The following is a 25,266-nucleotide window of genomic DNA, read 5'->3' as shown; positions in this document are numbered from 1 at the left end:
TACTAAAGTTGTAGTGTGAGAATAAGGATTATGTGAGGAAATAAATTAGAGGACATAGTGAAGAAACACAGATTCTCACCTTGTGGAGGTGGTTCTTATTCTTTCTCTGACAATCTACTGGTTATTTACCATGGTATTATTATCATTACTAGAGGCCCAGTACATGAACTCATGCACGTGTGGTGTTACTCTGCCTGGCCAGCAATCAGGGCCAATCTGGACTGTCTTGCCCAGTCCAGATAGGCCTGACACCAGCAGCAAGCTAACCTACCAGTCTGAGCACCTGCCCCTGGTGGTCAGTGCACATCATAGCGACTGGTCAAGTGGTTGACCATTTAGTTGACTGCTCAGTTGGACACTTAGCATATTAGGCTTTTATATATATAGATTATGACTAACTTAATTTTTGCCCCTTAAATTACTCTGTTTTCATTTTACAGTGACCCTAACTAGAATATACATTTTATCTTCAGATTTGTTTCCATGAGCTCTATAGTCTTTTGAATAGCTCTAATTTCTAGTTTATATGGCTTTACATTTACCTTATGTAAGATTACTTTTACAAGTCAGTCACTCATTTTCTCCTTAAGCCCTTTGGCATAGTGGTACCACCATAATTTGATCTATTTTAAAAAATATGAAAGTAACATTGTTTTTTTCCATGGCAGAATTATGTCCATGTATTAAAATTAAAAACTATAGAGAAGCACTAAATAGGAAAATTAAAATCACTATAATTTTACTATTCCATGGACTTTTGCTTTTCAAGTATTGGGCTGGCTCTCTCAATTCCTCTTACTTTGTCTTTTACTGGAACTGTTGGTTCTTTGCCCTCAGCATTTGTCACATTCACTTCCATTTTAAAATAAAATTTCTTCTTCCATCTATGTACCCTCTCTCACGGCATAGGCAAGCTTTTTAAACACTTACTCTGCACTTGGTGGTCTTTTCCTTACTTCTGGCAGGCCCCTTGGTGTTCAAGTTCCCTATCATTCAGTTGTTAGGCTCCTCATCTCATTACAGACACTGAGCAATCTTTACTGAGTGAAATGAACACATCTTGCTTAGTTCTTGCTCTTGAACCACAAACCCTCCACCCTATGGGACATCTCCAGTTAGATGCGTCACAAGTACCTAAATTAAATGTGTCTACAGTTGAACTTCGTTCTTATCGCCAAACAGCTTTTTCTCCCTTGGCCTTTCACGTTAGGGAATAGTATCACATTTATCCAGTTGCAAAGCTAAAATTCTAGTAATTAGATTTGGCATCGTTCTCCTTTTAAAAACTTCATCTTCAACCCGTTCTTTCCATCTTTATTTTTGTTGGTCTCATCACTACTTCCCTTTAGGTCACTCACCTAAGGTAATACTTTCTGTGAAGCCTAAAGATCAAACCTGGTGGAGGTGCTCCTTACATATCGCCCTGGGCTGCCCTCTGGCATTGATCGTGCTGCTGTCTTGTGATGTGCTTACTGTGATGGCTTATCTTCCTCACTAGAGGGGAATGCTTTGAGGGCAGGGTTGTTTCTCATTTCTTCATTTTTTTGTGCCTACACAGTACCTAGCACAAAGTAGGGCCGTGGAATACTTGTTTTTTTGACTATTTTTGTTGTTGAGTAAATGAACAAAAGGAAGCATCAGGAGGGATGCTTTTTATTTTTTTATTTTTTAAATTAAATTATTATCTTTGTACATATACCATTACCCCTCTATTCCCCCCATAAGGAGGGATGCTTACTTAAATTAATTCACGTGGCAGTCTGATTAGCCCCCTAGGATTAGCCCACTGTGTTAGAAACAAGTAATTTATTTATCATGGTTGAATTTTTGGTAGCTTGACAAAGTTTAGTGAAGAATTTCACACATACATAGAGTAAATTTTTAATATTGACTTTGTTAGAACTGAGGTAAGGAGTTTTTTTTTTTTTTTTTTTTTTTTTTTTTTTTTTTAGCAAAGGCCCCAATATACTAGGTGATGGAATTTAAAATGTAGTTTACTTATTTTGTGGAGACTGAGGGGTGAATCAGTGATATCAAGGCCATGTTCAAATCCTTTTCCTTTATAACATTTTTTTCCTAATGTAATCTGAATGAAGTTAAATAATAATTAAAACTAATGAAGGTGTATTTACTTTTTATATGTTGTATAATCTAAATGAATATTGTTTTTGAAATATACTACTTTTAATGGTATTCTGATCAAGATTCACCTCGCTTCCAGAAATCTTATTACTACTTTAAATTGAGATTTATGAAATAAAAAAGTTCATGTTAATTACTTGCTACATAGTTATTTCCCCCTCAGTGTTATTCTCTTTGTTTATCCTTTTAACAAATGCTGAGTATGTACTTTGTATTTAAAAATTGTCTAAAATATTTTGTGTCTATAAATATGCTGTTTTTGAGACAGAATATATATATTTTGACATCTAGCTCATTTCCATGGCCAATAGTAATTGGATTTTGAAGAGGTTAAATGAGATTTTGTACCATGCTGAATGTTTTTCCAGTTTGAATAAGACAGTACTTACTAAAAGTTAAGACAGGACATTTGGAAGAAAAATTGCTGTTTCTATATTTTTAAAGCAAATATTAGTTAATTTTAGACAGTTAACCATATTGGTTAGAACAAACACTTGTTTTTCTTGGCATGACAATTTTGAATACTAATGAAACAATTATGTTCAGATATCTGAACCTAGATACACATTTTTTCTCTCTCTTTAGATAATCGTGTGGAAGAGATACAGTGACTTTAAGAAACTACACAAAGAACTATGGCAAATTCACAAAAACTTATTTCGACATTCAGAATTGTTTCCTCCATTTGCTAAAGGAAAAGTGTTTGGTAAGTGATTATTTTGACTTTGTGGTTTTTGATGATTAGCTAGTTATGCATATATGCTGAAATACTGTGCCATGAAGTCAGAGGCCCCATTATTTATTACAATAATTCATATCATGTAGCAAGCATCAGGTGTCTGAAGTTGTTTTCATGTTCTTGGTATAGTTTTTTTTTTTTTTTAACTCAGAGCACATTTACTCCTCTTTCCATGAAACAGCAGCACAGCAACTCCAGCCAATCAAGTAAAAAATGTGTGAGAACCTAAGAAAAGATGATGTTGAATTACTCTTCTAGTACTGACTTTTTAATGTCTATACTTTGTATGTTTCTTGCAAATGTTAGCCCATTTATCATATAATATAAAATGTTGTTAATATCGTAGATCTCTAAAGGAAATTAAAAAACAAACAAACCACAAACCCAACCTATATTTAGACTTGGATAGCAAGTCTCTTTAGTTACAACTTATTTCTCCCCACCCCCACAGATTTTAAAAAAGAAATGATCTCAAGGGTTGAGATTTAATAAATAAAATTAGAAAGTTTTCTGCGTTATCAAGTACATTCTCTCTTTTTTTTTTTTTTTTAAAATATATATTTTTATTGATTTTTTTACAGAGAGGAGGAGAGAGAGAGAGAACTAGAAATGTCGATGAGAGAAACACTGACCAGCTGCCTCCTGCACCCCCCCCACCGGGGATGTGCCCACAACCAACGTACATGCCCCTGACCGGAATCGAACCCGGGACCTTTCAGTCCGCAGACCGGCGCTCTACCACTGAGCCAAACCGTTTTCGGCATCAAGTACATTCTTAAGTGAAACTGGCACTTAAAGAAATTTTACTACGGGTGAGTGGCAGTAAAGAATATGATGATTAGTAGTAAGAGTAGTTTGGTGCCATTGTCTTGATTCCTGCTAAGAGGCCAGCAGTTTTACTGCCATTGGTTTTAGATATCAGTGCAAATGTCAGTGTGGTGAAAAATGCAACCACATTATGAAAATTGCTTTGACCTTGCTGATCTCTTTTAAGGCTCTTAGGGAATCCTCAGAAGTCCCTGGACCATGTTTTGAGAATACTTACATGCACACACAAATTTGTGCACACACATATATACATGTTCATGGGTGTGCCTTGCAGCATTTTCAATAGAATACTGAACATTGTATTTACACAATATGTGATTGTATGAATGTGCCATAATTTGGCCAATGTATAGAATTCTTCAGCTAAAATTTTAAATATACTGGTATGGAAATATGTCCAAGGTCTATTTTTAAAATGTAGGAAACAAATATTGCCCAGCAATGTGCTTAGTAAGATCCCATCTATATTTAAATAAACTTATGTATTTGTGTGAAGACACACCTACACACATTTGTTTAATGTGCAAAACCTCTCAGAGGGAGGAGGGCTACTTTTACTTTCTACCTTAAACCTTCTGAATTGTTGAATTTAACTGTGCACACATATCTTTAAATTCAATGTTGGAAGAGACACAGCCTGGGTTTTAAAACAATAAGCTTGTCTCTTGGTGAAAGGGAGTGGCTTCCGAATTGGTTCTTGGCCATTATTGTTTGTTGCTAATGGATTATCTTCAACTTTTCTCCTCATTCTTACATATTATAGAGTGAAAGTTTCTTATTAATCTTAATAAGGAAGTAATTTATCACTCTCAGTGAATGGTACAGTCCATTTGTAATACTTGATAACTGCAGTGAACCCTGCAGGTAGCAGCTGTGGTTATGTGGAGTGATTTGTTGGTTAATCACCTGTCTTTTGAACTATTCTCACATTTTAGTAAAGGAGCCTCAGCAACAAAAGACAGACCTGTTGTAATTTGCAGAACCATCAGATGTGTAATGTTCTAGTACTATAGTGAAAAGAACATACCTTTTGGAATCAAATAGCTTTAGGCTCAGGCCTTCTATCCACTATTTACTTGTAGTGTGATCTTACACAAGTTAACATCTGAACCTTCTTTCTTATTGGTAAGATAGGAATAGTACCTTCCTGTTTTGAGGATTATATCTTGTATGTGTCTAGTTCAGTGCTCGACACATTATCAGTTATTGTTAGCTCGTATATTAATAAATAAACTTATATTAATAACATATTAATTTGAACATATTCATCTGTTGTTCAGCTTACCATTTCTCTAACATACATACTCTCTTGTATCTCTTTCTTTAGTGTTGCACCATTCCACTGTGAAATGTTTTGCTAACCTTTCGTACTTTTAGATGTCTCCTCTTTTAGTAAGTTTTCTGTGTCTCCTTCAGACTGAGTTAGTTGTTTTCTTTCCAATTCTACATTTCACCAATGTAGCAACTGATTTTCCTTCAGTTTTTTTAATTTGCAAAATTTTCCAATTTATAGAAAAAAAGCCCGAAAGAATTCAGGTCTAACTCTAAAATAATTTCTTTTAGTTATCATTGTGGTTGACAGACAGACATGAGCGGAACAAAGATGGTAGGCCAGGTACAGAAAGTCACCAGGACAGAAAGACCCCGGTACTAGTAATGGGTAAACTGGAAAAACAAGGACCTTGCCCCCAGGGTAACTTTTCTTCTCCTAGCATATCACTGGTCATGTGGTTTACTCCCCCTGACCTTTCAAATAGCTGGTCATGCAGTTCGGACCCTCTCCTAATCTTTCCTCTCCTGACGTGTTGCTAGTCACGCAGTAGCCTTCCTGGGAGGAGGAACAAGGGGCTGAGGAGTGGCCTCATGTGACTCCCATCCAGGCCCTTGCACTACTACTCCCTTAAGCATTAACCCTTAGGGGTAACAGATTGGCCTCAGTTGTGGTTTAGCTCCAGGCCCAGAAAAGCAGCAGAACCAGAATGGCGATACCATGGCGGATATCAGGACCAGCTGCAGTGACCCCCTGCTCTGATGCTGATGAATCATTAGAGTCCATGACACTGTAAGGACACACTAGGTGAATATGCTATCGAAAACTTCCCCTGAGCCCTCCAGATAAATACCCTCAAGACCAGGACCCAGTGTGGCTCTCTCTCCTGGGAGCATGCCCACAGCTCCCCCGAAACCCTCTCCCTGCAGGTGGGTTACCTTTACCTTTCTCCTAAGCAACAAGGGCCTTTCTTTTGCCTCTGTAACTTGTTTCCTGAGCCTATTTCTTCTATTGCTTATTTCTTTTACCTTTGTGACTTTCTAAATAAACTTTCTCTTATACCTTGAGTCTTAGTTCTGAATTATTTCCTAGCTAAAACTCAAGTATCTTATACCAAAGTTGTTGATGCAAGATCTGGTCCGACTCCACTGGCCTAACGCCTGGTGTCATTATCGCTGCCAACATTATGAAGTAGAAATTTCCCTGTGAGCATGAGATACATTGAGCTTAAGTAGCACATCTTATAATTGGAATGATACAGAGGAGATTAGAATGGCCCCTGCATCAGGGTGACAGGCAAATTTGTGACATGCTCCATATATTTGTAAATATATGGTGATATAAAAAGATTTGACTTTGGGTGGTGGGCACACAATGCAATATACAGATGATGTATCAAGAATTATACACTGAAAATCTATGTACTGTTATTAACCAATGCTACCCCAATAAATTTAATTAAAAAATATACAGTAAAACCATTTCTTTCAATTACCAGGAAGTAGACATTTCACCATAAGCAGGAGACACGAGCTGAGTTATTTAGTGGTTTCAAATCCTTGCATTGGGCAGTATAACTAGGAATCTCTTTGTGCCTCAGTTTTCAGTTAACATTTTGCAAAGCTACTGGAAATGTTTAAGTAGGTGATGATGTTATTCCTAATAATTGTATTTTTTTAAACCTATATTGCCATCAGTATGATACATGGCATGTGACAAATGCCAAATGGTAGTCTGGTCTGAGAAGGGTAAAAATGGTCATGTTTGAAATACGTACCTCATTAGCATTCACACTGTATATATAATTAAAAAAATTGTATGAATACTTTCTGTCACCTTGTAAAACAGATCACTGGTGTTGTGTATTCTCCTTTTTCTCACAAGCATGTTGTCATGGGATCTAACAGCGTCATACATGGAGTTTGGCTGAAAGAACTTTCTTCAAACTGAAGTTTTTGACCCTGTTGATATACAGATGTTCTCATAATTTCCTCAGTTCCTTTGTAAAGCAAAAGTGGGAAAGGGAAATTATTTATGTAATTACATTAATAATTAGTAATTAATGTGTATTAAATTACTATAGAAAACCATTCTGGTTCTTTACAATTCTCTATTCAGTTTTAGTTTCAAATCACCAGCTTTTTAAGTGGTAAGTTGCTTATATTGACACACCTTAGATGATGATGGCACATTTATTTTTGAGTTGATATCTCTGTCTCTTTTTTTGTCAGAAACATTTTTTGTCAGAAACATTATTTTTCTGGTGTGACGGCTGCTGGTTCCAGTTGGGGAGACTAGATTTGACTTCTGAAGGTTGCATAATCAGCACAGCAAATAGTCCGTGATAGGTCTGCTGCTGCTTTCTGCTCTGTGAACATCAATTGTCATAAACTGGTGTTTGATCCTTCTTTATTTGTGCTAATTCTTATTTAATTGAAGGGCGATTTGATGAAACCGTTATTGAAGAGAGAAGACAGTGCGCTGAAGACCTGCTACAGTTCTCTGCCAATATTCCTGCTCTTTATAACAGTAAACAGCTTGAAGATTTTTTCAAGGTTTGGAGGTCTTTCTAAAATATTTTGTATTTTATTAAATACCTGTGTTTTCTAATGTAAACTTTTATTTTATTTGGAGGCTCTATTGGCATATACAATATATATATATATATATATATATATATATATGTATATATATGTTTATAATGGGTATGTCTTCCTGATGAATTGAATTGCTTAGTCTTATGCATTATCTCTCTCTGTCTCTGGTAGTACTTATTAAAGCCTTACTTTGTATGATTTTAATATTGGTCTCTTTCAGTCACTGTTTGCATCGTACCTATTTTTTCATTCTTTTGCTTTCTATCTATTTGTGTTATCAAATAAGGGTATCTCTTATATTCAGTGTATAGTTTGATCTTCTTTAAGCAGTCAGGAAATGACAATTGTTGATTGGAGGAATATTTAATCCTTTTTTTGTTTGTTTTGTTTTTGTTAATCCTCACCCAGGGATATTTTTCCATTGATTTTTAGAGGGAGTGTTAGAGAGGGGGAGAGACAAAGAGAGAGAAACATCAATGTGAGAGAGAGAATTTGATTGGCTGCCTCTCTCATAAGCCTGGACTGAGGCCTGGGACCAAGCCTGCAACCTGCATGTGCCTCCGCACCTCTGCCTTTACTTCCGCAGCTACTCTGAGTCTCAGTATGCTTTTCTCTTCCCTTCTAGTTGTACAATTTCCACTCAGCCAGCCTTCCTGTCATTCTGGATGATGTCCGTTTTGTCTTTTAGTTGTAGTTTTGAAGTAGTAGTGCTAGGCAGCAAGATCAGGTGTTTACCCATGCCGCCATCTTGGTTTCTCAAGTATTTCTTTTTCAGCCCCTTTCTCTTATATTGGATTACCCTCTCCTCCCTCCCCCAACCTTACATGTAAGTTGGTATGCTTGATATCATTTCATATTTCTCCCTGGTTCTCATTATTTGGTCTTTTTTTCTATGATCTTCATACTGGATAGTTTCTATTGATCTTTACATTCATTGGTTATTCTTTCTCAAATCTGTTATTGAACTCTAGTAAATTAAAAAATTTTGATACAATACCTTTCAACTGCAGGATTTCTATCTGGTTCTTTTATTTTTAATTGAGATTAATTGACATAACAAAACTCATCATTTTAAAGTGGTGTACAGTTCAGTGGCTTTTGGTGTATATTCACTATGCTACACAACCATTATTGCTACTGATTTCAGAACATTTTCATTACCCCATAAGGAAACCTCACTTCTTCTCCACCATGCCCTACCCCCTAGCAACTACTGATCTACTTTCCATCTTGATGGATTTGCCTATTCTGAACATTTCACATGAATGGAATCATACAACATGTAGCTGTTTGCATCTGGCTTCTTTCTCAGTTCAGCATTTTCTTTCTTTTCTTTTCTTTTTTTTAAAATATATTTTATCGATTTTTTACAGAGAGGAAGAGAGAGGGATAGATAGTTAGAAACATCGATGAGAGAGAAACATCGATCAGCTGCCACTTGCACACCCCCTACTGGGGATGTGTCCGCAACCAGGGTACATGCCCTTGACCGGAATCGAACCCTGGACCTTTCAATCCGCAGGCCGACGCTCTATCCACTGAGCCAAACCGGTTTTGGCTCAGTTCAGTATTTTCAAGGTTCATCCATATTGTAGCATGTATCAATACTTCATTTCTTTCTATTAAGTGGATTTTGTTTATCCATTCATTAGTTGATATACATTTGTATTGTCTCCACTCTGACTCTATGATAATGCTTCACTGTTTTTTCTTTAAAAAAAATAATTTCTACTTATTTATGTTTGCTATTTTATGAGTCATAGTCATTATATTTTCCTTTTTAAATGGATTCTTTTAAAAAATATATTTTTATTGATTTCAGAGAGGAAGGGAGAGAGAGAAATATCAATGATGAGAATCATCGATCGGCTGCCTCCTGTATGCCCCCTACTGGGGATTGAACCTGCAACCCAGGCATGTGCCCCTGACCGGAATTGAAACCGAGACTGTCTGCAGGCTGACGCTTTATTCACTGAGCCAAACTAGCTAGGGCTCCTTTAATTTTTTAATTGTTATTTCCTTCAGTTATTTGAACATATTTATAAATAGCTACTTTGAATTTTTTGCCTTCTAAATCTAACATCTTTGCCCTCTCAGAGTTAGCTTATATTGACTGTTTCCTCTCCCCTCCCCTACTGTATGGACACACACTTTTCCTGTTTCTTTGTATGTCTTATTATTTTTTGTTCAAAGCTGGAAATTTTGGTTAATATATATTACAGCAATTCTGAATTCTGATTTTTTTCCTCCCTGAGCATTGTTGCCATTGTTTTATTAGTATGTTTATTAACCTAGCTGTACTAAATCTGTGGAATTTGTTTAATGCAAAGTATGTGACTGCTGATACTTAAGGTTAGTTTTTAATCTTTCTTATATTTTTAAATCTGGTTTTGTAGGAATTAGTTCTATATCATCTTAGTTATTGGACAGCCAGTGTTTGGTCTTAGCTTATACTTAAACACTTTGTTTCTTATATTCTTCTCTTTATGCTGATGATTCTCTGTGTGTTTTCAAAGTTCAAGCAGTTTTTGAGTTTGCCCTGGGTCTTACTTCCCTTTGGGATGTCTTTCCTCTATGTATATGCACCATCTCGTGTTTTGCCAGGGATCTGTAGATAGTTTGATTCATCTCTGGTCTCTCCTGTAGGGATGGTTAGAATGCTTATTAAGAATCCCTATGGTTGTGTTATTTTCTGGATCTCCCTGGTAAATGTCTGGCTAATGTTCTGTCCTTTGCTTGCTGCAGCCTATGCTTGCTGAGCCACTCACTGTTTCTTGCCATTTGTATGGCACTAAGATTGCTGCTATTACTGATAATGCTATTTTGGGTAGATTTTTCCCCCCTGTGCTTCAATCAAAATCATGGCAACCTCATCTACAAATGAATCTGCTGGTTTTCAAGGCTTGTCTTGCTCTTATATAATTACCTTGACCACCCATCTGGGATGGAAGATGGGAGCAACCTCAGGCAAGAATGCCACCAACTCCCAGAGTGCTTACCTGGGGTTTTGTGTTTTTTCACGAGTAATCACGTCTTCACTTGCTTTATGTTTTTGATCGAGTTCCAGAATCTCAAATGGCTATTTCAACAGTTTTCTCTAGTTATTGTCTTTTGCGGTGAGCATTTGCTCATCTACTTATTTTACCATATCTAAACTCCTTCCCCTTCAGACTGACTTTCATTTTGAGAAACTATATAATAAGAGTTTCTTTTTACTCCATAATCAGGAACACTAAAAGGTTAATGTTTGAACTAGAGATTTAAAATAGAATTGTGGCATATTATTCTACTTCCCTTTAGTGCCTATAGAACACATTTATTTATTTATCTGTTTATTTATTTCTTCACCTGAGGATATGTTTATTGATCTTGGAGAGGAATGAGGGGAGGGAGGGAAGACGGGAGGGAAGATGGGAAGGAAGGAAGAAGAGAGAGAGAGGGAAGAAGAGAGGAAAAAGAAAGAAACATTGATGTGAGAGGGAAACGTTATTGGTTGCCTACTGTACTCTTCCTGACCAGAGATGGTCCTGACCAGGTATCAAACCTGCAGCCTAGGTATGTGCCCTGACCGGGAATTGAACCCGCAGCCTTTTAATGTATAGGACGACATTCCAATCCACTGACCCATCCGAACATGGCTGGCAGGAAGACTTTTGATTAGGTAAAGATAGTTGTTGAAATCTTTGTGCTGACAGAGATAGGAAATAGGGGTTTTATATTTCTCTTGGGTTTTGCTATCTGGGAAATAGTGTTTGGGGCCATAGAACTGCTGGTGGAAGGTAGAGAAAAGATGTTAAAGAGAAGAGCTATTATTTTAATTAGTTATACTTTTTCAAAGATTATAAGCCCATATATTCCTGATTGGAGCAGTGTATAAAGCCATGGCACAGAATCACACCACTATCACTTGCCTGATACTAGCATTCTCTAATTACATGTAAGTAAGAGAAAGTAGTCCTTTAGGCTTAAATTTGCAAACTTAAATATAGAACTAAAATGATTGTCACATTGAGAAATCAATTTTATATTAAAATTGTATTTTTTAATAAAAATATTTTAAACTTATTTAGTTTTACTTTATTGTATTTAAGTGGTTTTCAAATTTAAGTAACTTCTGGGTTTTCCTGAAGTGCTGTGTGATATATTGTAGTTTTTAATTTGACAAAACTACATAACTTTCTAATGGAGTTCATCATTTATCACTAATTGGAATGACTATGGATTCTGAACAATATTATTTAACTGGTGCATGTTTTCTTATTCTGTATTTTTAAATGAGTACATTTGAAAGATTTTTAAAAATTTGCTTTTATAAAAAGCCATGTATTATTATAAACATGATAGTATTCCTATTGAATTTTTAAAATAATTGACTATATTATAGAATAGTTTACAGAAAAATTGTGCAGAAAGTATTAGAGTTTTTCCATATATTTCCCTCCTTCCTCACAGAGTTTATTATTAACATATTGTATTGGTGTGGTACATTTGTAAACATTGATGAACCAACATTGATATTTCTGTTGATTTTTTAAAAAGCAATTGTAATCTTATTTAATAGATAATTAGTTTTTGTAATTCTTATACAATACCCTGTTGAGAAGTCTATAGTTCATTTATTACTGATTTTTTAAAATACTGTTATTGTGAATGACACACAATTACTCTGTTATTTTTAGGGTGGAATAATTAATGATGGTTCTGAATTGATTGGTCCTGTTGAAGCTTATTCGGATTCACTCACGGATAGTTTTCTTGAGTATAGTACGGAAGGTAAGAGATTTTTTTTTTTTTTCATTTCAGTGGTTTTTAGTGTAGAAGATTAAATCATATTTACGTTGCCAAAAAAAATGGATATAGGAATTTGGCAATACATAATTAATTCTAAGATTCTTTTTACTTTTTTTCACATTTATATCATTGTTATTGGGTGCATGATACTGGGATGATGATATCTTGCATTTAATTGACAGCTTTTTTATTTCTTAGTAATATATTGTATAAACTGATGATTCCTCCTACAATCAATGACATCTTCAATTTGATGAAATGTGGTATGAGTGTTCAGAATTTGTATTTTCTATAGTAAGAATGCCTTGGTTAAATTTATTCAGCATATGATCTTTAGACAATTAATTTTTTAAGACTGGCTTTAAAAGTTTAGTCATGTACCCAGAAAAATAATTTAAGGCAGTTTAGTGTTTTTGATATGTTTTATAATAATATGAGTAAAGAAAATCAATTTTTGTACTTATAATAATTTTAATTAAAGAATGCATAATCTCTTATTTTATTTTTCTGTTAAGCCATCCTTGATTTTTTAATGAAGATTTTAAACACTTTTTGGATTTTTGGATTTCCTTAGCTAGTTTTTTTTTTCTTTTTCCAGGGAAAACTTTGGAATTAAAAAAAAGAGATTTAGGAAATAGGGATGGGGAGAGCGTTTAAAAATATGTAATTAGATTTGGTTTTACTGTATTGAGAAGTAATTAACTTTTATTGTTTTTCATGGTGGCTCCTGTTGACTTAAAAGCAAAGTATCCATCGAGTCCTCCTCAATATCTTTGACTCCATCATGAATCAGCCAAAGTCAAAGAAAAATATTGTTGACAGTAATATTATTTTACAGTCTGTCATGTTTTTTTTGGAAAGATATATCTGTTCTCCATGACCTATTTTTATCTGAGATCCTGGTTAGGCCTTGGAAAATGTAGTGTCCGCTTGAGTTCTGAATGTGATTTTCTTTCTAGAACTGGATTCCTTGGGAGGTGACTTATGGGATAACCTGATCTGGCTATTGCCTCAGAGTTACTCTCCTCCTGAGAAAGAGGAAGAGTGTTTTCTGTCTGTAAAATGTGCTGATTTGATGATGTCCAGTAGAGGACAAGTAGGACAAATATTTGTATTCAATGAGGAGAATAGCTCTTGGAAATTGCAGAAAAGTTTCGTTTCTCCTTAAAAAAAAAAAAAAAAATATATATATATATACATATACATATACATATACATACACACACACACACACACACACACACACACACACACACATATATATATATATATATATATATATATATTGATTGATTGATTTTTTTACAAGGAGGAAGGGAGAGGGATATAGAGTCAGAAACATTGATGAGAGAGAAACATCAACCAGCTGCCTCCTGCACACCCCCCACTGGAGATGTGCCCGCAACCAAGGTACATGCCCCTGATTGGAATTGAACCTGGGACCCTTGAGTCTGCAGGCTGACTCTCTGTCCACTGAGCCAAACCGGATAGGGCTGGTTATATTTTTTTGACACCCATAATAAGACCTTGTTGCTAGGTGGGAGTCCGCCACGGTGAGAAGGGTGTTTCAGGAGCCCATTTTAGTGTAAAATAATCAGGGATGGGAGCAATACAGAGGTCTTTTGTCCCTTGCCATGGTCTAGGAGGGAAAGGAAAGTGCATTATTAGGAATGACTTTTCTGGGTAGAAAGGTGGCTGTATCCATGTTAAAAGAGACATCTAAAGCTAAGGTGAGTTAGTAATTTATTGTCCAGTCTGGTAGATATTTGAGAATTACAATAAAATAATAGGCATAAACCAAGGCTTCCTCAGACAAACTGGGAAGTATGGGCTACCCTACCTAAAGCAGTTAAGAGTTTGCCTGTGAAATTTCAAACAGATGGCTTTCCTTTGGAAGGCTTTATCTTTTAGGAATATGCTTTAAGAGAAAAATTAGGGGCAACATTTTTTTGTTAAAAACTCAGGAAAAGACTTATGATACCTGAGAGAAATTTTTATCCTTTCAGGGCATAGTTTAGTTTTCCAACTGTATTACCATTCTAAAATACTCTGATCCATTAAGAATGAAAAACACAGAACTGGAAATGTTGTTGATACTTATGTTTTTTACCTTCCCTTTAAACACCTCTATGTCTGATTGATTAATCCTGCTGAAAGACACTTGGTTGATAAATACAGATGGGAGTGTCAGACAACTTGCAAATTTATTACTATTTGAGAGGGGAAATGACTTAAAAATGTTTTAAATTTATTTTTTTAGGGAAACAGGAAGAGAAGAGAGAGGGATAGAGAAAGAAAAACATCAATTTGTTGTGTACTTCTTTATGCATTCATTGGTTGATTCTTATATGTGCCCTGTCTGGGATTGCACTCACAACCTTGGTATATTGGGACAACGTTCTAACCAACTGAGCTACCTGGCCAGGGACAGAGGAGAAATAACTTTTAATGTGTGTGTGTGTGTGTGTGTGTGTGTGTGTGTGTGTGTTTTATTTATTTTTCGCCTCGCCCCACCTCCCCTGTCGCTATATATGTATTTCAGAGAAGAAGGGAGAGGGTGAGAGAGAGAGAAACATCAAAGATGAGAAAGAATCATTGATCATTTGCCTCCTTCACACCCTTTCCTGGGGATTGAACCCACAATCGAGGCATGTGCCCTTGAGTGAAATTGAACCCGGGACCCTTCAGTTCTCAGGCTGACTCTATCCACTGAACCAAACCAGCTAAGGTATGGGAAATGATTTTTAAATATCATGAAATTGTCTGGCATACTGGGCAAGTGTAAGATTTACTTTTATACCAAAAGGTCTGCACACCCTAGAGACAGGCAAGGGAGAGGGCCTCCAGTACAAGGGCAGGGAAGCGGGCAGCCCGCCAAGCCCCGCAGGTCTGCAGGGAAATGGAGGGTTGTAGAGGGATTGTGGTTGGCAAGTGCTTTTAGAGCCAAAATGTGAGGAGGTGATTCAGTCAATAACAACTCCTCTGAGTGCAGTATTTTAAATGGTGTTTTGAAGGTGATTCATTTTTTATACTTCTGATTTAGTTTGCTGGTGGAATGAGGCAGAAGGGCACATCTTAATATATAATCTGCTGTTTCAAGGTCCTTCAGGTGGAGTTAGAATGACATGGCAAGTATATCACCTCTCAGAGAACAGATGTGGAGGCTAAGTGATCATTATTTTTATTAGTACCATAAAAATGCAATCAACAAGTTTTAAGTTACCTTGAAAGAAAGTTTTCCAAGGAAAACAAAAAGCTGGATTACTAGTAGTGGCTTAAAAAATTATTATTTTATAGTACAGTGGGATAGAGGAAACCCCTTTAAGGTTTTGTGAAACCAATAATTTGTTAATTAACTGGTAAGTACATTTTATCTAATATGAAATTGAAAATTATAAAGTTCTTCAGTAGGTTTTTAGATAAAAAGTTAATATCGTTTTATGTTTTTAAGATGAAATGCTGGTTACTCTTGATCTTCCTTTGTTCAGGGAAATTAAACTATATATTTTTTCAAAGATGAAAGGCTTAATTGATTAACATCTTATTTCCTTTTTAAACTTCCATCATTTGCTGTATTAAACTTAGCTATGAAGTTCCTGACATTTGTGGAAACCTGACCAAAACGATGCATGGGAATTGAGCTTCTTGACATGTTTCTCTCATCTGTTGGCCTGTTTGAAGGATGTAGTTTGCTTTACTGCCATGCTGGCCTTGATATTGGAGCCTTTGATGTTGGCATAGTCTCATCTGGTAACCTGTGTCATTTCCTCTTCCTAATACATTACTTTACTTCCTTTGCTGTTTTGGGAGGGACATTTTCCAGGTGTATGTAGCAAATAAGAGAAAATAATTAGGTGATCATAACCACAAATACAAATTGAGAGATCAACATCTTATATGTAGCAGATCTTAAACGTGAATATTTTTAAATGTCTCCTGGAATAGTTAAATCTGTATTTTTTTATTTTTTTTTTGCTTAAAAATTTTGAGTTAGAAGCTTCTAAGTGCTTATTCTAAAAATTGTAGATTCTAGAATGATTTATTAGGCTGTCTTGAATTAGCTATTTTAGAGTAAATGAGATGTGCATTTCAAAGATAACGGCATCTCTTGCTGGTCTATGTAAGAGAACTTGTAAAGGAACTCTTAGTTCAAGATTTGTGTGTTTACTTGATGGTAGGCTAATAATGTTTTTGCACTATGTAGATAAACATGAAAATTATAATTAATATGTGTTGAATAGAATAATGTAGATTATATTTGTCATTAAATGTAATAAACATTGTATTATGTTAGGGAGATAATTGGAAAGGCATGTAGTTATGTAAGCTTGAAAAAAATTCTGTTTTAAAATACCTTTTTTTTTTTTACTTTGTGTTATTTTCGCTTAGTTGATTTAAAGTTGATGCTTTGAGGGAGAATCATTTTTAAAAGTAATATTGTTCAGTTTATTGGCTACTTAATAACCTAAATATATTCTTAAGACAAACTTAAAGTCTATATACTACAAGTAGTGTAAATTGACAAAATATAGAAAGTCTAATTAAAAGTAATTTAAATTTGCGTAAAATTTATAGCAAATGTCCACTAGGTGGCACCATGAGAACTCCAAATCTTTTTTCTAGACAGTCTGGGTCCTCTATTATATTAGAGTATGCTTATTCAGTTTGAAGTTCCTTTTTCTTTTACGGGCTTACCTTCTTAACTTTTATTAACTGTTCTTTATTAGCTGAAATTTCTTTATCAGGGGACTTTAAAGTAAATAGGAAGAAAAGAACAGGCCATTATTCTCAAGATAACCACAAAGGAGAATGTGTCATTGTGTGTATGTGTATATGTAAAACAAATAATACAAATTATAAATATTGACTCTTAAATCCCTGGGGCTATCAAGGGTAATGCTGAACTTAGAACTTTAGAGGTTGGGTGAAGCAAATAAAGTTATGATATGTTGTGGGAATGGGTTTTAGAGTCGAAGGAACATTAAGGAACATATAGATGAATATCTTAGTTTACAATTAAAATTAGAATTTCAGAGAAGGTGAGCCATGTGCCTCTGGCAGTCAGGGCCTTCCAAGTATTTAACAGCAATCACAAAATGATTGAGATGAAGAGATTTAATTTTATGGAGATTTAATTTTAATAGCAGTATTTTATGAAATGAAGAGATTTAATTTTATGGAGAGGAAGGCTGTGGGAATGCTTATTTGGTATAGAAAGCTCAGTGTGAGCTGCTTGTGTGCTGGTAACAAACAGGTGTGATTTGCAGAGAAGATTCTGGAGAGGAGCAGCATGAAAAGTTCATTAGGTAAAAAGGGAAACCAACTCACAGACCTTTGTTGTTTGTGATAAGATAACAGTCTTAGGGTTATAACTGTGATGAATGTGTTGTTTTCTGAGTTCATTCTGTTTTCCACCAAATATACAGAAGCTATTCTGATGCTCTCTTCAAAAATTTCAAGGGTGAAGCATAGACATGTTCCAAGGATGTTATAAATGTGAATCATCAAAAGAATGGTTAGTTTAGTAACAATAGCTATTACTAAATGAGGAGTTGGTAATCAAGTACAGGAATCTTAACTGGCATCAGAATCTTAATTAGTTTTAGATTTAGGTTTTCACTTAAGTCATATTTATAAGGTCTTATTTCTTAATGGAGACAGATATATATTTCTTCTGTCTCAGGGTGACCTTTGTTCTGCTGGCTAGATCACTTGCTTTGTGTATAAAGCATGAGTCATTGCTACAAAGAAAAGCAGAAATTGCCTTTCCTTGACTCTTGCAATATGTGAACCTCAGGGCTCAGCGAAAGCTATCAACTAACAATAATGAGGCCATGTATTTTTATATATAGTCCACCATGAGGGACCACCTGTTGTTCTAAAGAAAACTGATATCTTTTTGCAGATGGTCTTCAAATACAGATTTCTGTTAGTTTATAGTATAAAGATTTATTCTGTGGCAACTCAACCTTTTCCCCTGGTGCTTGTCTTTCAGAGATGGTGTCCTAGACTATACTGCCTATCTGAGCAGTTCAAAGCGCAGAAAAGTGAGGGTAGGTAGGTAGACTAGGATCTTAAATAAAACCCTTATGTCTGTAGCTGCTTTTTAACCAGTCACCTGGGGCCCTCTAATGGCCCTGAGACTTGAATGTCTGTGAAATGAATCTGGAGGCAGAATGCTTTCATAGAACCTTTGACTCCCCATCCCACCCCCCTGCTCTCATCCCTTCCAGAAAAGGCTTAGGTTTTTGACTTGATGGCATTGGGTGAAGGTTGCACCTTTTACTCTTATGATGGACTGACTTTGACAAATAGTCTCTGTATTGTCAATTGTTGCTCTGTCTCATCCACAGTTTTCTTCCTGCTCACCTTAACTGAAAGCTTCTTGTTTCTGTTCCCTATATCTTACTCGCTAACTTTCCTTCTGGATTATAGAGAGCTAGTCTCCACTTCCTGTGATATTTAGATTTATATAAAGTAGGTTGAATGACAGGACTGATTTCCAGGACTTGAGCAGGCACTGTACGAAGTGGATATCTTAAGGATATTGGAGGAATAAGCTAGGTACTGAACATGCCCACACACGTTCATTGCTGTGGTGGTGAAAGGGGGTGTTGTTGAGCTGTTTGGGAAATACTTAATTGAGAAGAAGGGAATTTAGAAATTGCTTAAATATAGAAAAATATCAGAATATTAGAAAAAATGATTTGATACAATGCATGGGGAAGGACATATGATAGGCTTCAGCTTTTTAGGTGTGGTAGGGTGCATCCTAAGAGAGAATTAAAGGAGGAGGATAGTTTGGGGTTAGTTTGCTTTAAACAGATCTGTCTTTATATCATTTCTACCTTCTCTCTCTTAAGTTAGGAATTCCTGGGTACTGGCTGCTGGATATTTCATACAGGCCAGTACTTCATAAATGATGGCTGTATAACATAGATTTATACTCAGTTCGCAATTTTAGCCCTTACTGCATCTCCTTTGATATTCTCCATGTACAGAGCCTGGAGGGCTTCTCATACACATAAAAGATATATGATTAGCATTGCCTGTAATCCCACCATACTGAAAAAAATTACTTTTAGTGTTTATTGTACCTTTCTAGCTTCCCCCCAACCCCCCTGTGTTCTTAAAAATTGATTTTTAGAAAGGAAGGGAGAGAGATAGATATAATCATCCCGGAGAGAGAGAAACTTTATCGATCAGCTGCTCCTGACCCGCCCCCTACCGGGAATCCAGTCTGCAACCCAGCATGTGCCCTGACCGGGAATTGAACCAGTGGTCTCAGTTCCTGGGTTGATGCTCAACCACTGAGCCACATCAGCCACGTTGTATTTGTGTTTTTAAATTATAAAATGACACACACACACACACACACACACACACACATCCCATTTTCAGTTTGTCATTTTTGCATAATAGAGCATGAATACTTTAGCATTAAACATTCTTCTATACATACTTTAAAAAATATATATATTTTATTGATTTTTTACAGAGAGGAAGGGAGAGGGATAGAGAGTTAGAAACATCGATGAGAGAGAAACATCGATCAGTTGCTCCCTGCATACCCTGTACTGGGAATGTGCCCACAACCAAGGTTCGTGCCCCTGACCGGAATTGAACCTGGAACCCCCTCAGTCCACATGCCGATGCTCTATCCACTGAGCCAAACCACTTAGGGCTATATATACTTTTTAATAGCTGTATAATACTTTATTATAGAGACAAACCATACTCTTCTATTGATAGAAATTTGTTATTGCAAAATTTTCACTAATTTTTGTGGTAAATACTCTTATATAGAGATCTTTTTTTTTTTTTTTTTTTCATATCTCTGATTGTTTTGGTAAAAACTGCTGAATTGCTTGGTCAAAGTCATAAGCATTTTTTTGCATCTGATATGCCTTGCCAAAAGGTTAAACTAGAAGAAGTCTTTTTATTTTCCTTTGCTTCTCCCAGTTAGGCTAAAAAAATTCCTCTTCCTAATCTGCTTGTTTTTTATTTGCTTGCTTACTTTGAAAGATTCATTTAGAATTAGGTAGAAATTGAAATAATATGTATAGAATACTTATTTCTTACTTTATTTTGTTATCTTTCTTCCTCGGTACTTTGATGGTCTTACTTTTCTGATGTAATTTTATTTAACCATGGTTTCCTTTGCTAATAAAATAAGGTTGGAAAGGTAAGAGGAAATATGACTATGATACTAGATTTTTGTGGTCAAAAGAAACTGAGTATACATAACTTTACCCTCTTGCCCTTTGGTGTCATTGTTCTTGTAGAAAGGAAAATCAGGCAAAGCATGAGACAGTACAATGTGATCGATGATGTGAAGGTTATAGTGACAACGCACGGGAGAGCTGACAAAAGATCTCTGACAGCATTTCCTTTCTTTGTGATTAGCTGCATAAACCAGAAAAAGTTTTAGACTTTGTATTTGTTTATTAATTTCAGCGGACTACAATGACACCATTGAAGGAAATAAATTTTCATTGAAATGCATAAAATATTAAAAAATTATTTTAAAAGTCTCATAAAGTTTATATTTCTTAGAACAGTAGATAATTTTATAGATTGCTGGAAAAGATTTTGATTTTGAAGTACTGTGTACAGTTGAAATGTCATAGAAATGAAGAGATTTCTACTAGGTCTAATGAATCTCATTCCAGATTATGCATATAATGAAATCTATTATTTTTAAGGAACAAAATTAATTCTGTCTATCTTCCTGTATCTATCTATCTATCTATTTATCTATCTATCTAATCTATTTTATTGAGGCATAATTGATATAACATTAATTAATTTTAGTTGTGCAACATAATGATTAAATATTTGTATTCCTAGTTGACCCTTGAACAACATGGGTTTGCATTGCACAGGTCCACTTCTATGCAGATTTTTTAAAAGTAAATATACAGTTTTTCTTCATCTCCCATATGTGTTTTTTTAAAACATACTTTTATTAACTTTAGAGAGGAAGGGTTAGGGAGAGAGAGATAGAAACATCAATGATGAGAGAAAATCACCGATTGGCTGCCTCCTGCACACTCCCTATTGTGGATCAAGTCCAGTGGTTCAAGTCCACAACCCAGGCATGTGCCCTTGACTGTAATTGAACCCGGGACCTTTCAGTCTGCAAGCTGACGCTCTGTCACTCAGCCAAATCGGCTAGGGCCATCTCCCATACCAACTGCATATTGAAAACAGTATTTTTGATTGGAGGATGCAAAGAGCTGACTGTATGCATTATTCTGAGCCGTTCTATATGAGACTTGAGCATCCGTGGATTTTGGTAGTATTTGCAGGGGATCCTGGAACCAATCCCTCATGGATACTGAGGGACTGTAGTAAAGGTTTTTTTGGAGTCAATAGTTATATGTGCATTTTCAACTGTATGAGGATGAGGTTGGGGGTACCAACATTGTTCAAGGGTCAACTGTATATTTGATGAAATGGAAGTATACACAAAGCACTTCTGCATACTGAACTACCATAGTTGTCTTAAGGAAACATTCTTATACAGTCCCTTGAGCCATAAACTAGTTGCTTTTCTTTTCTTGGAACACCATATTTACTTGAAAGGTTGATTAACAGACAAACTGTCATTATTCAACTTGGGAATGTGGCACATATTTTTTTTGAAAGTAAACAAAGTGAATTAATACTTGAAGGAGAAAACAGCTGACAGCATGTGTTGCCCCTGATAAAATTCAGGTTTGCAGCCAACAATTAGAATTTTGGAAAACTTGTATCTTCCACTTTGAGCTTAACAGTTTTCCAATATTTAAAGAATTTTCTGGTGAAATTGGTGGTGATAAATAACAAATTCGGTTTTGGTGGTGATATTATAATATGAAATTTGTCACTGCTTTATCTAAGTAGCTATGGAAATCAATATTTTCAAAATGACCAATGTGTAATGTTACAAACTCATGATGGATAAAAAGATCCACTCAGTATGTAAGATGGATTTGTGTGTAACAAAAACAAATTTAATGCATAACCCATGGACATAGACAATAGGTTGTGAACATCGATCTGATGGGGCAAGGGTGGGCTAGAAGGGGTCAGTGGGGGGAAAAAGAGGGACATATGTAATACTTTCAACAATAAAAATTAACAAAATACACAAACACAAACAGAAATTGATTTTAATTGATAGAAATTTATTTTATGTTCTACATGGCAACTAAGCTTTAAGAAACAACCATTTGTCAAGTTTTATAGTATTATAAGACAGTCTCCACAATTATTTAAAAAGGCTACTAAAATATTTGCCCCATTTTCAATTATATATCTATGTGACATTTTATTCAAATCTTTCAACCCAAACAACATCTGACAACAGATTGAATGTAGAGAACAAATATGAGGATCTAGCCATATTTTGTTAATGAGATTTGCAGAAATTAAAACAGTGCCACTTCTCTGACTAAATATTATTTCTTTTGGAAAATAAAAATTTAAAAATTAAAATTATGTTAACTTGTAATGGGCTTTAATGTCTAATTAAAAAGATTATGTCTGTTTTTTAAAAAATATTAAGATTGGTAAATATTTACAAATAAGTACATACAGAATCTCTTTGAGGTTATCAATCATTTTTGAGAATGTAAAGGGAGGTTTTAAGACAAAAATTTTAGTAGCTGTTGTTGTAGATCATGCTCATTTACCATGATGTCAGTTATATGAAGTGGGAGAAGTAATTTTCATTACTAAAAATTTTTGCAGCACCTATTTTTCATTTTCTGTTAGAAAACTAAGATACAAATATAGACTAAAACTCCAAAAGCTGTGGAAGGGTCTGAAACAAAGATTTCTAAAAATTTAGTTCTTTCTTTTATTTAAAAAAAATTTTAGTATATATTTTAAAATATATTTTTATTGATTTCAGAGAGGAAGGAAGAGTGAGAGAGAGAATCATTGATTGGCTGCTTCCTGTACACCTCCAGTTATTGTATAACTCTAGCAATTATATAATAATTATTTAACTATTTAGACAATATATTCCCAGAAATGTGTTTTTAGATATGGATGGTGACCAAAAAACACACTTCTGGGAATATGTTGTCTAAATAGTTAAATAATTACTATATAATTGCTAAAGTTATATAATTTAATGATAGTCTATTATGCTTCTTATGTATTAACTCTGATCTCATGTAATGCCCTGCATAATAAGTAAAACTGTTAAGTAATTTGCTGTTAGTCACACAATAAGTTTTAAGAGCTGGGTTTCTAAACTTCTTTTGTACTTACTCTAAAGCTCTTACTCTTTTCCCTTCATCATAATATTATTGTTCATATCAGCTGTGTGTGCAAGCATGAGCTTGCTAAAAATGGTTTGTAAGATCTTGTGGTAAAGGCTCTTTTTGACAAGGCTAGATAAAAACATCTTCAGTTTTAGTTTGATAATTAAGGCAAGGATACGTTCTTCCAGAGTTGTTGATGATAGTGCAAAAATGAATGAACTGCCCTGGCAGGGTGGCTCAGTTGGTTGGGGCATAATCCTCTACACCAAAAGGTTGCAGGTTCTATTCCCAGTCAGGGCACATACCTAGGTTGTGGGTTCAATCCCGGTCCAGGTGCAGAGGGGAGGCAACCTATTGATGTTTCTGTCACATCTTTCTTTCTTCCTCTAAAAATCAATAAACATATCCTTGGGTGAGGACTAAAAAAAATAAAAAATACAAATATTGGGAAAAAAATGAACGAACTATGCTAAAACAAATTGCTAGACACTGATTTCATCAGTAGATTACAGCCTTCCTAATTGACTTTGATAGATGAAAAAATTATTAGCATGATTTGTATTGTTTTGATTGATTCTCAAGTTAATATGTTTACTATTATGATTGTATTTCCAGGCTTCTCCAGTGACAGTGACCTGATATCTCTTACTGTTGATGTGGATTCCCTTGCTGAGTTAGATGATGGAATGGCTTCCAATCAAAATTCTCCCACTAGAACTTTTGGTCTCAATCTTTCTTCGGATCCTTCAGCACTAGGGGCTGCTGCTTATGACAGTGAGCAGAACAAGACAGAAGAACGGGAAAATCGTAGCATCTTTCCTGGCAGTTTAAAATCCAAGCTTGGCAAGAGAAATTATTTGGAGAAAGCAGGAGAATTCATAAAGCTGGCTTTAAAGAAGGAAGAAGAAGATGACTATGAAGCTGCTTCTGATTTTTATAGGAAGGGAGTTGATTTACTTCTAGAAGGTGTACAAGGTACAGTTTTGCGTATATTAATGTTTCTTTTGTTGATATTTGGAAAAAACATGTATACATATAACTATTTGTCTTATATATAATTCTCTAAAAAAAAAAAAAGACTGAAAATGAGAAATAATGATTAAAAGGCCTAAATATAGATATGTCCTTCTGGTTACATGACAGTATCAGATACACTTAACTCTCTACTTTGATAAACTAAGCAACAAAACAGGATTAAAAAAACAAGTCTCTAAATCTCTAAAATGAATAATGTGTGTTTTCTCTGACATGGCCAATGGTCACTAGCCTTCACCTCTCTCAGGAGTGTTCACAGAGACTCTTTAGCGTACCTACTCTCAATGGCCTGAAGAGAGGAGATGAAAAGGGCTTTTAAACCAAGAGTGTAAAAGGTCCTTGGATTTGCCTACTATTTTGTTCCTCGTTAGTTGCAGTAAATTCTCAGCTAATGCATGAGAATCATATAGGGCATGAAGAGTTGAATGTTGCTGAATGTCTATAAGTAGAAAGTAGAATTTACTTTTTTTCTTTTTTCTTTTAAAGCATCAGTTTTTGTTTGATTATTTGCCGTTTCCTTATAAAACCAGAGTGAAGCATGCTGCAGTTAGTTACATGACTTCCTGGACACAATAATCTAAGGTTGATGAGACCTTTTTCCAGTGG

At 35.2% G+C, this 25,266-nt stretch overlaps 1 protein-coding gene across 2 annotated transcripts in view; it reads left to right on the top strand.

The window, feature by feature from the left end:
• RPS6KC1 (ribosomal protein S6 kinase C1) overlaps positions 1 to 25,266 on the top strand; it is a 117,031-nt gene that overhangs the window by 11,976 nt on the left and 79,789 nt on the right. For both annotated transcript variants that reach the window (XM_084865528.1, XM_084865529.1), the window contains 4 exons: positions 2,728 to 2,848; positions 7,419 to 7,534; positions 12,256 to 12,349; positions 24,241 to 24,600. In XM_084865528.1, coding sequence (XP_084721654.1) covers positions 2,728 to 2,848; positions 7,419 to 7,534; positions 12,256 to 12,349; positions 24,241 to 24,600 — 691 coding nt within the window. The remainder of the gene's footprint in view (positions 1 to 2,727; positions 2,849 to 7,418; positions 7,535 to 12,255; positions 12,350 to 24,240; positions 24,601 to 25,266) is intronic.

This window comes from Pipistrellus hanaki (genome assembly GCF_964339955.1).
Source record: "Pipistrellus hanaki genome assembly, chromosome: 18".
In the NCBI taxonomy this organism is placed as follows: domain Eukaryota; kingdom Metazoa; phylum Chordata; class Mammalia; order Chiroptera; family Vespertilionidae; genus Pipistrellus; species Pipistrellus hanaki.
Note: the sequence above shows the minus strand (reverse complement) of the source record. Positions and strands in the feature narration are given on the sequence as shown.